This window comes from Procambarus clarkii, chromosome 69 (genome assembly GCF_040958095.1).
Source record: "Procambarus clarkii isolate CNS0578487 chromosome 69, FALCON_Pclarkii_2.0, whole genome shotgun sequence".
Taxonomy (NCBI): Eukaryota; Metazoa; Arthropoda; class Malacostraca; order Decapoda; family Cambaridae; genus Procambarus; species Procambarus clarkii.
Genome location: NC_091218.1, coordinates 28,330,149 through 28,345,670, shown reverse-complemented (window position 1 = coordinate 28,345,670; position 15,522 = coordinate 28,330,149). Strand labels below are relative to the sequence as shown.

The following is a 15,522-nucleotide window of genomic DNA, read 5'->3' as shown; positions in this document are numbered from 1 at the left end:
ATATATATATATATATATATATATGTATGTATATATATATATATATATATATATATATATATATATATGTATATATGTATATATATATATATATATATATATATATATATGTATATATATATGTATGTATATATGTATGTATATATATATAAATATATATATATATATATATATATATATATATATATATATATTGTGACGGTAACGCGTTGGTGTTCGGCTGTTTCAAAAGCTAGGGGTATGGCCTCGTCACATAAAGAAACAAAAAGAGAAAATCTGGAACTTTCGTCTGAGGTAAGGTAATGGGAAGACACACAAAACACAAGTAAATTTAACAATGAGATTTTAATTACGTTAGAAAAGCAAAACATGAATAAAATGGACATAAAATTTGTAACATAAAATCAATCAAACAAAATAATAAGAATAATCAATGGCAAAATGAAAAGTTACGTTAATACAAGTGAGTAATAACAAGTGAATAATATACAATGAAATATATGGGTGCAGGAATATTGGCTTTAAGCTGCCACCTCTCTTAGTACACGTAAGCCAGAGCTTAGTCTACCAATGAGACGTATTAACTTGTGGAAAGCACGGGATATTTTGAGGGCTGTAGGTCGTCGTGGCCCAGAAGTCAGCTAGTGTGGCGGGTGGAGGGAGCAGGGGCGACAGGGCACCAGCCAACCAGCGATGAGCAGGCGACGGACAGGTAGTTTGGTAGTTGGAGTGGTGGAGGTGGAGCAGGTGTTCCCGGTGCTGAATACGTTTGCTCTCTGGCAAACCTTGGTGTTGTATTTGTTGGATATTTCTTCCATATTAGTTGTATAGGGACGTACTTAGGAGGGAAGAGCAGGCTCAATCTCACTTGAAGGAGATTATCGTCACAATATATATATATATATATATATATATATATATATATATATATATATATATATATATATATATAAATATATATATGTAAAACATATGATATCTTAGACGAAACATTAACAATTATTTGACAAGGCATTAAACCGCAATTAATCCAATAGAAAATATTTACATATTGTAAAAATATTAGTAATTATGTTTACGTTCAAATGTTCACCAGAAAAAATAATTTCAGATGGTGTAAATCCATAAGTAACATAATGCGTGTTATGGGCAATGAACACTGTGTTTCTCTTCATAATGTGTGTTGTTGGTAGTGAGAAAAACACATTTCATTACCAATAACACAATATATTATTTGTGGATTTACATCGTCTGAAGATTTTGTTCAGGTGAACATTTGAATGTAAACATATTTATTAATATTTTTACAGATTGTTGATGCTTTGGATTGGATTAAATTGGGGTTTAATGCCATGTTTTAATGTTTCATCAAAAATATCATATGTTGAAACTTGGATGAATAACCAGATTAAATTTAAATGAATAATAATTTGAAATGTTTTACACATAATTTTTTCAAGTTAAACCAATCCAAGCAAAAATCATTTTATATTTTTGAATAAGAAACTTAATTTTTTTCGTCAGCCTCGCATGTAGGTCACCCTTCCTACAGGGAGGGTATGATGGGTCGAACTCTCCTAGAAAGAGGGACACATTATTGTTACCTGCGGGATGAACCAGAAGTGAAAGGCAGGGGGTAACCCTTTGGACGGAGAGGAAGGGACAACAGGCAAGAATTTTGAGTGAAATATGCGTAGGGGCGTCACTGTGTGTGTGTGTGTGTGTGTGTGTATGGGTCGGGCAGGGGAGTGATTCAAAGGTATATAAAGGCAGGCGGGGTCTCCTGGTTATCAGTTTGACAAGAGCCATAGTTTCCCTCACATTCTACTCCTTAAAACGTAAGTCAAGTAACTGTTTGGACCTCAAGCGTCTCTCCATTCAAGAGTTTGATGATTTAGACATTGAAAATAGAAAAATGTACTGAAATAATTATTTCAAATGGCATAATTGTTTTCAAATTGACCGCTTCCATGTTCTCTTGAAGATTGTTCAAGGGCCTGTACTAACGGTGCTCGATGATAGTCAATAGTTTTTCTATGTCTCTGCCAAAAAAATGTGAAAACATCAGTTTTCTTTGTAAAAAGAGTTGCAAAATGAGTTCAACTTTCAAGTAACGATGAAAGGAAAATGTTCAATATTGGCGGTGTTTTAAGACCCATTTAACATCAGCTTCTAACGGATGATAGCGGAAGTAAAATATAACACGTCTTATGTTGACCAGCAGCTGTGACGTCCTAGTATATATTTGGACAGGTGTTAACTTCTCTCTAGTTTTCTGTTTCCGACGCGTCGGTACACTGTTCCAGATTTAGCAGCAGGTGTTTTTAGTGTCACTTGTAGACTGGTGCCAAGCTGTCAGAGTGCCGCTTGTTGACAGGTGCCAAGCTGTCAGCGTGCCGCTTGTAGACTGGTGCCAAGCTGTCAGAGTGCCACTTGTTGACAGGTGCCAAGCTGTCAGAGTGCCGCCTGTAGACTGGTGCCAAGCTGTCAGAGTGCCACCTGTAGACTGGTGCCAAGCTGTCAGAGTGCCGCCTGTAGACTGGTGCCAAGCTGTCAGAGTGCCGCCTGTAGACTGGTGCCAAGCTGTCAGAGTGCCGCCTGTAGACTGGTGCCAAGCTGTCAGAGTGCCACCTGTAGACTGGTGCCAAGCTGTCAGAGTGCCTCAGTTATTTACTATATGAAGATTTGATTATATTTAAAATTTATTATGAATATTTGTTATATTAATGTTATATAAAATTCTTATTTAATTTCAAATCAACAAACATATTATCACTATTTGACATTAAATTTAACAAATGTTTACAACTAAAGTTAAATTGTTAAGATTGTCACTCCCCTCTAAGCAACCCTTGTCTCTTGTGTGTCACAGTAACTAATGTTGTAGCTCTTGTCACCTTGTGTGGCACAGTAACTAATGATGTAGCTCTTGTTACCTTGTGTGGCACAGTAACTAAGGGGTCAGCTTGGGTCACCATGTATGGTACAGTAACTAATGTTGTAGGTCTTGTAACCTTGTGTGACACAGTAACTAACGCTGCAGCTCTTGTCACCTTGTGTGACACAGTAACTAATGCTGCAGCTTCCACAGCTCAGGATGCGGGCTGTGATGCTGGTGGTGTGCGCAGCGCTGGTCCTGCTGCCGGAGACTGAAGGCATCTTGGGCCTCGCCGCTCTTAAGGTAAGCTCCAACGTCTTGGTCCTGCTGAGAACTTGACCCAACATCAACCCTCCTTACTGGTTCTTGTTCTCGGGATTACTGGGCATAGTGTGTGTAATATTACAAGTGTTTTCACCTTGATATTACCCCCATTCAGGTTCTTAAGTACAAGGCGTTGGCCAAGCTGAAACAAAGCGTCTTGGGGTCGAAGAACTCCGAAGGTCTGCCTGGTCTAGGCTCTCCACTCCGAGACTTGGCTGATTCTGGCTACAACTACCGGCCCAGCTACGGCCCTTCCCACTACACCGGCGGCGGACCTCCGGCCTTCTACATCGTCCCGGCTAGCTACTTCGACGATCACTACAGGAGAGGCAAGCGTGACACAAAGGTGGGTTACTGCGCACTTTGGGTCCGGGCGACCTGATAACTTGGTAGTTATGTTAATATTGTCTTCGTACATGTGAACCATCTCGGACCTTCACCTAACTTATTTAACGCTTGCGAGAATATTGTTCATCTTTGGCTCTTGCGGTATTTGTCTATTGATCAGAGACATGGGTTTTCTTTAAACAATATAAAATTGTTCTTCAATCATGTATGTCTTAGACTTGCAACACAGTACCGAATGTGTCCAGGTTGTGGCCTTACTAAAGGAAGCTTTCTTGGTATTACTTTCTTTACCTAAAATATGTACATTTAAATAAGTCGAATGTCCTGTGAACTCTGAACTATTTATACGAACAATTTAACAATAAGAGTAAATTCGAAAGTACATTTTGTAAATTAAGAGAAAACATTGCCAGATACTAAGTATTCAAAGAAATTAATATACACATTGTGAGATGTAATGTAATGACATACAATAATTACAAATGATTGAGGTATCATAGTCAAGAGAAATTTGAATATAAATTTTGGATATTATTTGCCTGTTCTCAATCGCCACATGTTCGAAACCAGGCAAAATGACGACCTGTTGACAAAATGAATCTTTGTTTATTTCCCTAGGCTTAAATATGAATACATATGTCAGTATATATGTGCAATGGTCCGTATAAATACGTACAAGAGTCCAACGTCCAGGCGTCTCTCCAACAGAGTGTTGGGCCGGTCCGCGGCACCCTGGAGGTGGCGAGCGGGTCCCTCCTGCAGGAGGAGGAGGAGCAGTTCAGAGTGTTGAGAGAGGAGGACGCTGACGGGTGTGTTCTTCGGCTGGTGTGTGAGCTGGCCGCCGCCCCCGCCCACACCCTCACTCATGACCAACCACTCATAATTGTAGTGTTCAGGTAACTATGTATATATGCAAATTATCTACACACACATCTGCATCACATAAATTTTGCGAGCCTCTTAAATTTTTTGTACATCAGTCATTTGCCTTTTGGAAATTATATATATTGCTATATTAATTATTGGTGTACATCATGAAACTTCTTTATTAATTATTGAAGATCGTATTCTTGCCTGGATTATTAATAATTGAAGTTTTCATCATAGCATAGTTCAACCATTTTTTACACTTTATTTTATTATATTGTGCACTGAACTGCTGTACTTCAATTACAATCACAAGGAATTAAGTGCTGGTTAGTTATGGTATGGCTGATGTAGAGACTTCCTCGGGCACAAGAAGGTACTCGTATAAGTGCTGGAGCGCCGCCCTAACCTCTCTCCTCTACCACGTCCTCAGCTCCTCTACGGACGCCCCAGCCAACACGGACCTGAGCAACTCCAGAAGAGCATACGACGCGGCCGCCAGGCTGGGAAGGAGGTCCACCAACCCGAGCCAAAGCTGCGCCGCCGTGTACAGCACCTGTCCTGTCTCTGCCAAGCAGCTGATGAAGGTGTTCTCCACAGCGGAGCTGACCCAGCAGACCCAGCTGCACCCTTAGGTCGCACTTAACTTCAAGATGACTCTCAAGTCCCAAACTTATTTGTTCAAGATTTCACATTCAATGAATACAAGGAACTAGAAGTACTTGTTATAGCCTTGCTAGGGACTCTACTATTCAAGACAACGCATCCTACTGTTTAGCTAGTACTCTCTGTAACTGTGTGGACCATCGTACATATATTGACCTAATGGACAGTTTGATAGTAGAATTTGGTACTGTTTACTTTAATAGAATCCGGAAAAATATAGCTAAAAACCAAACTTATATATTCCTAGTCCTAGTATAGCATATATATTTACTATATTAGGCCTCAAATAGCGTGTATTAGGCCGAGGATGGTTAGGTTAGGTTAGATTTATTAGCAATATATATATACAAAACTTTTTTGCGGTGTGTCCAAATTCTACTTTTTAATTGTTCATTACGTCACTATGTTTGATGATCCACAGCGTTATTATAATTACGTAACAGGAGTGGCCGTTCAAGCCCAATTTTTAATAAAAATATCTTGTATATAAGCATTTCTACTTGTATTTTTTTTGTATTTTTCAGTTTAGTATTTTTGCATTAATTCATGCATTTATTAGATCTTATTTTGACTAAATTCTCGCAGCAAACTTGCTAAAATAGAGCGAGTTATCTTGAGAGCCGTAGACAACATTAACAATAGAAGTGAGTGAAGGGATCACATGGTACTGTAGAGTACATGTAAACAGTGGCAGGACTGTAGAGGTGCCCAGTGTAAATACACTAGGGATGTATGAGGACTAGTAGTACCTAGTGTTTGCACAGTAACACTACTAGTGTAGTATAGTGACTAGTTCTGCCTAGTATGGTGACAGTAACAATACTAGTGTAGTATAGTGACTGGTTGCACCTAGTGTTGTGATAGTAACAATACTAGTGTAGTGTGATGAGTAGTGTTAATAATGTAATTACACTTAGGATGTATGCTGTTGATAGTTTTTTGTAAGGATACTCCTGCACGGGCCCCAAGCCTCTGGCTGCCCCATTTTTACTCATTTGTGTCTTAGGCGGTGGATGAGTATTTATGACTCGTATGTCGGCTTTAGTTAGATTACATGTTGCTTCAGTGTTTATCAACACTTGGGAAGTATGATGCCTGAACATTTGCTCATGTTGCGTTGATGTCTCTAGAGTGGCGGTATGACGCTCATTTCTGGACTGTTGGTTAATTTGTAAGTCCAACATCACTTTAGACTAATATATGGACGAAATACCTCAGTGAAATGTAGACTACCTATTAAAAAAACAATTTCATTAAATATTTGTTTAACTTTACGTGAAGTGTGGGATTAAAATAATGTAATCAGTCAGACCGTACTGAGGAATTGATGTGGTTTATATCATGGATGGGAACCCGGCGGTGCCCGGGTCTCTCTCCTTCTCTCCCTCCTCAGCACGTTTCACCCCCTCCCCCCCCCCCCTCTCTCTCTCTCTCTCCATTTATTTCTCCGAGTATCCATGCATTTATCAATCTATCTAGCTATCAGTCTACCTATTTTCTTATCCATTCTGTCCATCCGTCTTTCTATCTATGCACTTATCCATCTCATGCAGGCATATACTCCACTGTTGTATCTCAATATACTCAACGTTACAATATTGTCACAGTATAGATATACCATTAGCATGCACCAGACTTCCTCCCAAGAGACTTGCAAAATTGGCGAGGGAACACAGGGGTTACCTATTCACAGCTAGGTGAAAATATATTGTATTTAAACAATTTACTCATTATATATACGCCAGCCAACAACTTCACTATGTATCACAAACCGAGATCCACATCATCCACCGCTGGTCACATCCTAAATCCTAATTATCCTCTCAGTAAATCTCTGCAGACTGAACTCTCCTCAAATTTCAAGCCAAATGTGTGTTAATCATATTCATACGTGCTTAACAAGAAACCTGACTTCCAGCATTCACCTGGGTGGTCTGCAGTCCTTAGGTGAGTGTGGATGAGTGTGGTCACTAGGTGGGTGTGGGTGAGTGTGGTCACTAGGTGGGTGTGGGTGAGTGTGGTCACTAGGTGGGTGTGGGTGAGTATGGTCACTAGGTGGGTGCGGGTGAGTGCAGCCACCAGCTGGACACGAGGAACCAGCACTCAGCTATACTTGCTGAGTTCACCATCTATCGTGGCCCTCTGCATCCATGTCCTGTCCAGCACTGAGTCTTGTCACTTGTTTATTGTTGTTGTTGATTAAGATTCAGCTACTTAGAACGAAAACTTCCAAGTAGCACGGGATATGGTGAGCCCGTAATCTTGCCACTTGCTGGCGTCTCTATATTCAGCCTCCTCAAATTACTTCCGGTCAACACGTGATCCTGCGCTCCCACACCAACAAGGCCTGACCAAGACCGTCCCAAATATCACTTCTGGTCACCTCTCTGACACCAAAGGCCAGCTACGAAAGCCATCCGTGCCTAATGAACTACCATAAACTTAAACAACCGGCGTCCAGAGGGTGCTAACCCCACACCAACTCGAATCCAAATCTGCCACACTCATCACTAGTCTACACGCTCCAAAAGCTACTTCCGCTGTCTGTATGTTGAGAGAGAGAGATTACTAACTAAATTTTACTCAATAACCTGGGTACAACAACCTTTCCACCTGTCCACCCACCTTTATACCCATCTATCCATCCATCTATCATTCCATCTATCCAGCCATATACTAATCTATCGATCTGTCCAACTTTAATCACTCCATCTATCAATATACTTATACATCCATCCATCAACTCATCTATCTAGCCATCTATCTGTCCATCTACTCATCTATCTAACCATCTCTCCCTCCATCAATCGCTCCATCTATTTATGAATCTATCTATCTATCTCTGACACTATATCTTTCTATCAATATATTTACCCGTCTATTCATCTATATATCCATCCATACACCAATCTGTGTATCTCTCTTGCAATACATTTTTACATCCATCCATCAGTCTATCCACCCATCTATGTGTCTATTCATCGACCCATCCATCTAGATAGATGGACAGATAGATGGGTGGATCGATGGATAAATAGACACATAGATGGGTGGATAGATTGATGGATGGATGTAAAAATGTATTGCAAGAGAGATACACAGATAGATGTATGGCTGGACATATAGATGAACACTATAACACTGATGTATCTATCCATCAGTCCATCCACCTTGACGCCTTGAAGTATTATGAGTATGTCTGGGAGTTTCGGACTTCAAAATGGTGGCATTCCTGATGGCTCTCCAAGTCAGTTTGACTAAGTGTCTCCGCTATCTTCCCCTTAGGACAGCAGGGACACCAACAAATGGTAAATAAATACAAGAGTGGTAAAGATGGGAAGAGGTTAAGAATGTTAAGGGGAGAAGAGGAATGAGGGAGGTGGTGGAGGAAGGAGAGAGGGGAGACGGGGGGGGGGGGTGTAAAGGAAGAGAGACAAGGAGCGTGAAAAAAGAGAAGAGACATAGAGGGTGAGGGGGAGAAACGTGCTAAGGAGGGAGAGGAGAAGAGAGACCCGGGCACCGCCGGGTTCCCATTCATAATATAAACCACATCAATTACTCAGTATAGTTACGGGCTATTCATGCCCGTGCCACCTCTTGGGTGGCTTAATCTTCATCATCATCTCAGTATAGTCTAGCTGATTTTTTTTTTTTTTTTTTTTTTATTTCATTATTTTAATCCCACACTTCACGTAAGGTTAAACAAAAATGAAATGAAATTGTTTTTTAATAGGTAATTTACATTTCAATGAGGTATTTCGTCCATTTATTAGTCTAAAGTGATGTTGGACTTACAAATTAACAAACAGTCCAGAAATGAGCGTCTTACCAGAGACATCATCTAGAAACATCAACGCAACATGAGCAAATGTTCAGGCATCATACTTCCCAAGTGTTGATAAACACTGTAGCAACATATAATCTTACTGAAGCAAACATACGAGTCATAAATGCTCATCCACCGCCTAAGTAAGACACAAATGAGTAACAATGGGGAAGCCAGAGGCTTAGGGCGCCGCAGGAAAATACTTACAAAAATAAACTATTAACAACATACTTCCCCCAGTGTAATCACAGTCTTAGCACTAGTCAGTGATAGTCACCGTACTAAAATAGTGTAGATACTTTTTCAACACGAGGTACTATCCCAACACTAGGTACAAATAGTCACCATACTTCACTAGTGCAGATACTGACCCAGTACTAGGTACAACTAGTCATATACTACACTAGTGTTGCTACAGTCACAACACTAGGAACAACTAGTCACCATGCAACACTAGATACAACTATTCAATATACTACACTAGTGTTCAGACGATGAGTCACAGTAAAGTGGTTGAAAAATTTTGACCAAACCACACAGTAGAAAACGAAGGACGACCACGTTTCGGTCCGATCAGGACCACAATCGACTTGAGAATGGTTCTGGACGGACCGAAACGTCGTCGTCCCTTCACTTTCTAGTGTGTGGTCTGGTCAACACTAGTATTGTTACTGTCACAACACTAGTATTGTTACTGTCACAACACTAGGTACAACTAGTCACCATACTACACTAGTATTGTTACTGTCACAACACTAGGTACAACTAGTCACCATACTACACTAGTATTGTTACTGTCACAACACTAGGTACAACTAGTCACCATACTTCCCTAGTGTATTTACAACCTCAGCACTGGGCACTACTAGTATCCAAACTGCATAACTTAAAAGAACATTTTGCTCGGTAACTTGACTTAGGAATAATGATCTGGACTGAAATGTTTGTAGCTACAACGTCGACAGCCTATTCGGTCTACAGTCCTGCCTCTGAGTACATGTACTCTACAGTACCATGTAATCCCTTCACTCACTTCTATTGTTAATGTTGTCTACGGCTCTTAAGATAACTCGCTCAATTCTCGCCAGTTTGCTGCGAGAATTGATTAACTATAAAAATATCTAATAAATGCATGAATTAATGAAAAAATACTAAACTTAAAATGCAAATAATATACAAGTCGAAATTCTTAAATACCAGACTTTTTTTTTACATAATAATTTGTATGTCCTGAACAGCCACTCCTCCTGTTTAGAACTTGTAGTAACGATATGGATCATCAAACATATATTGACGTAATGGACAATTCAAAAGTAGAATTTGGACAAATTGGAAAAGGTTTTGTATTTATGTTGCTAATAAAACCTAACCTAACCATCCTTGGCCTAATACGCTATTTGAGGTCTATTATAGTACATATTTGTGCTATACTAGAACTAGGAATATATAAGTTTGGTTTTTAGCTTTATTTTTCCGGACTCTATAAAATAAATAGTACCAAATTCTATTATCTAAGTGTCCATTACGTCAATATATGTACGATGGTTCACACAGTTACAAAAAGTACTAGCTAAACAGGAGGATGTCTTGTCCTGAATAAAGTCCCCTAGCAAGGCTGTAACAAGTTCTTCAAGTATGCACTTTTGCACAAATAAGTTTGGGACATGAGAGTCATCTTGATGTTAGAGTGCGACCTAAGGGTGCAGCTGGGCCTGCTGGGTCAGCTCCGCTGTGGAGAACACCTTCATCAGCTGCTTGGCAGAGACAGGACAGGTGCTGTACACGGCGGCGCAGCTTTGGCTCGGGTTGGTGGACCTCCTTCCCAGCCAGGCGGCCTCGTCGTATGCCCTTCTGGAGTTGCTCAGGTCCGTGTTGGCTGGGGCGTCCGTAGAGGAGCTGAGGACGTGGTAGAGGAGAGAGGTTAGGGCGGAGCTCCAGCACTTATACGAGTACCAACGATGCAATTATTAATCTGCTTGATATAATTTACTACGCCCTTGACAAAAATGAGTTTCCGATTGGACTCTTCATTGACCTGAGAAAGGCATTTGATATTGTTAATCACAATTACCTCTTACGTAAACTCTAGCATTATGGAATCCGAGGCCATGCACTGGAATTTATCCAATCCTATCTTAGTGATAGACACCAATGTGTTGCCATCAATAATATAACCTCTCCCCACTCTACCTATAACCGTTGGAGTGCCACAGGGCAGCATCTTGGGCCCTCTCCTATTTCTTATATACATCAATGATCTGCCTAATGTCTCTAGCATTCTGAAACCTATTTTGTTTGCTGATGATACTACCCTCATCTACTCTAACCCCAACCCACATACACTAAATAATGTTGTTAATAATGAACTAAAAAAAGTCCACTTATGGATGTCAACCAACAAACTAACACTTAACATAGAAAAGACCTACTACATCTTATTTGGAAGCAAATCTACAAATGCAGTTCGGCTTCAGATAGACAATGTAAACATTAGCAATAAAAATGATGGAAAGTTTCTTGGCCTATTCCTAGGCAAGAGACTCAACTTCAGCACCCACATACAACACATAACTAAGAAAGTCTCTAAAACAGTTGGTATACTCTCCAAAATCAGATATTATGTACCTAACTCTGCTCTCATCTCTTTATATTATGCACTAATCTATCCCTATCTTAATTATGGTATCTGTCCATGGGGTTCAACCACTGCAAACCACCTCAAGTCCATCATCACCCAACAAAACTCTGCTATCAGAATAATAACAAATTCTGCTTTCAAACAACTCTCAGCCCCCTTGTTTAACTCCCTAAACATGCTAAACATAATCTCGCTCCACAAATTCTCTTGTGTCAACTACATTTACAAAACCTTGTTCTTAAATGCAAATCCTGCTCTGAAACTCTCCCTGGACAAATGTAATAGGACCCATTATCACCACACCAGAAATAAATATCTCTTTGATATCCACAGAGTCAAACTTAATCTGTGTAAACACTCTATGCAAATAAAGGGACCCAGTCTATGGAACTCACTCCCTATTGAATTGAAAAGCTGTCCAACTTTTGCGTCATTCAAAAACAATACTAAAAAGTACCTAATTTCATGTTTATAAATTTTTGTATCTTTTGCTTTAAAATTGCACTGTATCTATTGCTACCCAATCTCCCAATCTTTATGTACCCAATCGGAACAACTTTACCATTGTGATCATTGCTGTCTTCTTATATGTGCTATCAATCTGCTGTATGGTGTCTATTATTCTTGTTTAAATTACCAATCAAGCTGTCAATGTAATCAATCAGAGCTTTAATATACCAATGTGCTTTAATATACTTACTAATCTCTCTCATCTCATTTTTTTTCATGCAATGTATTTGTTATCATTTTATTAATACTGCTAGAATTTACCTACTTAAAATTATCTGTTAGATTAAGGACCTGCCCGAAACGCTGCGCATACCAGTGGCTTTACAAGATTGTAAATACTATGCTATGTATTCTCACAAACCCAGTGTACCTTCTTGTATATAAATAAATAAATAAATAAATAAAGTACCTTCTTGTGCCCAACGTAGTCTCTACATCAGCTAAACCATAACTAAGTAGCACTTAATTCCTTGTGATTATTAATTCAAGTACAGCAGTTTAGTGCACAATATAGTAAAATAAAGTGGAAAATTTAATGAACTATACTATAATAATTCAATAATTAATAATATAAGCAAAAAATAAAGCTTCAATAATAATATGTAATCTAGGTAATAATTACATTTTAAATTAATAATATATAAAAAAATTAATGTTACAGTATTAAATGATGTAAGCAAAAACTTCAAACTTTAATAATTAAATATCATAGCAAAAATTAAAGCTCAATAATTAATAAACAAGTGTTTGGTTAACACTAATCATTAAACTATGCTTCACACGTGAACAGACCCGCTAGGCTACAGAAAGTCCTCCACGGACGCGAATACTCAGTGCCTATACAAAAATAGACAGGTGTTTGTGTGTACATAACTTACATATTTACACAATTACCTGAACACTGCCATTATGAGCTGCTCGTCGTGAGTGAGGGTGTGGGCGGGGGCGGCGGCCAGCTCACACACCAGCCGAAGAACACACCCGTCAGCGTCCTCCTCTCTCAACACTCTGAACTGCTCCTCCTCCTCCTGCAGGAGGGACCCGCTCGCCACCTCCAGGGTGCCGGGGACCGGCCCAACACTCTGATGGAGAGACGCCTGGACGTTGGACTCTTGTACGTATTTATAAGGACAGTTGCACACACACATATATATACAAACGGATGTATTCTTATTGAAGCCTAAACAAAATAAAAAGTTAAATTTTGTCAAAACATCTTAATTTTGTTTGATTTCGAACTTGTGGCGATTGAAAAGGTTAGCAGACTTCTAGATGTTACCACTGCTAGGCTCAGCTACAAGTACCTCTGGGAGTTTGCAATATCTGATGATGTAGAGTTGACCAAATGTAAATTCTGTCAGCAGAACTATTAGCATACTTTACGTCATTATATAATGGGATATGAAAAAATTGCGGAATTCAGAGATAACACCATCAACGGAGTCCAAGAAATGTGTAAGTACTTAATTCATAATGATCTTAGCGAAGTATCCAAAATCTGCTTACTGTAGGTGCAGCATGCACATGACTGTAAAGCTGCCGCCCAGTTGAGTGGATGTGGAGAAAGATTAGTAACTGCGTAACTCACAATAAGTGTAAAGTGCCTTGTATAGTGACTATTTATGAACCTCATTTTGAATCACGTGTTTTAAAAAGATTATTGATATGTATTTGTGAACACGGCTGTGTATATATATGTACATGTGAATGTAACATTATTAATTATGTAACTAGCTTTACAAGATTGTCACTTGCTAAGCTAAACGAACTATGTGGTTCAGTTCCAGAACCGATTATGTACATTTGTAACCCTTTCCACCATTGCCCTCGGGATGGGTATGGGGTGTATAATAAAGAAAAAATTGATTGGCGATTCAGAATTTGCACATAATACCCAAAATTTATATACGAATTTCTTTACTATAATACCTCAGTCGTTTGGAATTATTATTTGTTATGGTATGGTATTTCACAACATGTAAATTAATTTTATTGCATACTTAGTACTATGCTCTTTTTTCTCTTAATTTACAAAATTTACTTTCGAATTTAATCGCTTTGATTCACTGTTCTTTTAAGTCGCTGCATGTTCAGAGTTCACAGGACATCCGACTAGTTTAAATGTACATATTTTAGGTAAAGAAAGTAATCCCAAGAAAGTTTCCTTTAGTAAGACCACAACCTGGACACATTCGATGCTGTGTTGCAGGTCTAAGACATACATGCTTGAAGAACAATTTGATATTGTATAGAGATAACCAGTGTCTGATAAATAGACAAATACGGCAAGACCCAAAGACGAACAATATTTTCGTAAACGTCCAAATAGTTAGGTAAAGGTCTGAGATGATTCACATATGCGAAGATAATGATATAACATAAAAACATAATTAATTATGAAATAAAATAATTATCAAGTTATCAGGCCGCCCGGACCCAAAGTGCGCAGGATCCCACCTTTGTGTCACGCTTGCCTCTCCTGTAGTGGTCATCGAAGTAGCTAGCCGGGACGATGTAGAAGGCTGGAGGTCCGCCGCCGGTGTAGTGGGAAGGGCCGTAGCTGGGCCGGGAGTCGTAGCCAGAATCAGCCAAGTCACGGAAAGGAGAGCCTAGACTAGGCAGACCTTCGGAGTTCTTCGACCCTAAGACACCTTTTTTCAGCTTGGCCAATCCAATTAATTTAAGAACCTGAATGGGATAAAATCAAGCTAAATAAACTTATAGTATTAAACACACTATGCCCAGTAATTCCGTGAACAAGAAGCATTAAGGAAGGTTGATGTTGGGTCAAGTTCTCAGCAGGACCAAGACGTTGGAGCTTACCTTAAGAGCGGCGAGGTCGAGGGTGCCTTCACTCTCCGGCAGCAGGACCACCACTGCGCACACCACCAGCATCACAGCCCGCATCCTGAGCTGTGGAAGCTGCAGCATTAGTTACTGTGCCACACAAGGTGACAAGAGCTACATTGGTTACTGTGCTACACAAGGTGACATGAGCTACATTAGTTTCTGTGCAACAGAAGGTGACAAGAGCTACAACATTAATTACTGTACCACACAAGGTGACAAGAGCTGTAGCATTAGTTACTGTACCACACAAGGTGAGAAAAGCTTCACCATTAATACGGAGCCACACAAGGTGTCATGAGCTGTGAACACCGTAGAGGCACCTTCAACAGTTAAGGATATATAAATGTCTACAACCAAACTGTTAAATAGTCAGTTTGTGGATACATGTTTGTTGATTTGGGATTAAATTAGTTTTGTATATAATATTAATATTTCAATTGTCGATAGTAAATTATAAAAATAATCAGATCTTCAAATGGTAAATATGTGAGGCACTGAGACAGCTTGGCCCCGGCCTACAAGCGGCACTATGACCACAATGTAGGAACTTACGAGGCACTGAGACAGCTTGGCCCCGGCCCACAAGCGGCAATGTGACCACAGTGTAGGAACGTA

At 39.5% G+C, this 15,522-nt stretch overlaps 2 protein-coding genes across 2 annotated transcripts; one reads left to right on the top strand and one right to left on the bottom strand.

Annotated features, from left to right (window-relative positions):
• The first annotated feature begins 3,097 nt into the window (after positions 1-3,097).
• LOC138355904 (uncharacterized) lies at positions 3,098-3,584 on the top strand. The gene is made up of 2 exons (XM_069311459.1): positions 3,098-3,181; positions 3,318-3,584. The coding sequence occupies exons 1-2, from the start codon at positions 3,098-3,100 to the stop codon at positions 3,582-3,584; spliced, it is 351 nt and encodes a 116-aa protein (XP_069167560.1).
• Positions 3,585-10,228: 6,644 nt separating this feature from the next.
• LOC123772290 (uncharacterized) lies at positions 10,229-14,964 on the bottom strand. The gene is made up of 4 exons (XM_045765376.2): positions 14,881-14,964; positions 14,515-14,745; positions 12,952-13,154; positions 10,229-10,805 (listed from the first exon to the last, which is right to left on the bottom strand). Exons 1-4 carry the CDS (start codon positions 14,962-14,964, stop codon positions 10,604-10,606), a joined length of 720 nt encoding a protein of 239 aa, XP_045621332.1. The 3' UTR covers positions 10,229-10,603.
• Between the last annotated feature and the right edge of the window lie 558 nt (positions 14,965-15,522).

What these genes read in the sequence shown, in the direction of transcription:
- LOC138355904 (XM_069311459.1), top strand. Translation starts at nt 3,098, where the DNA reads ATGCGGGCTGTGATGCTGGTGGTGTGCGCAGCGCTGGTCCTGCTGCCG. An exon ending in TGGGCCTCGCCGCTCTTAAG is followed by an intron (nt 3,182 to 3,317) that starts GTAAGCTCCAAC and finishes ACCCCCATTCAG; the next exon opens with GTTCTTAAGTACAAGGCGTT.
- LOC123772290 (XM_045765376.2), bottom strand. Translation starts at nt 14,964, where the DNA reads ATGCGGGCTGTGATGCTGGTGGTGTGCGCAGTGGTGGTCCTGCTGCCG. An exon ending in TCGACCTCGCCGCTCTTAAG is followed by an intron (nt 14,746 to 14,880) that starts GTAAGCTCCAAC and finishes TATCCCATTCAG; the next exon opens with GTTCTTAAATTAATTGGATT. An exon ending in CTCATAATGGCAGTGTTCAG is followed by an intron (nt 10,806 to 12,951) that starts GTAATTGTGTAA and finishes CCACGTCCTCAG; the next exon opens with CTCCTCTACGGACGCCCCAG.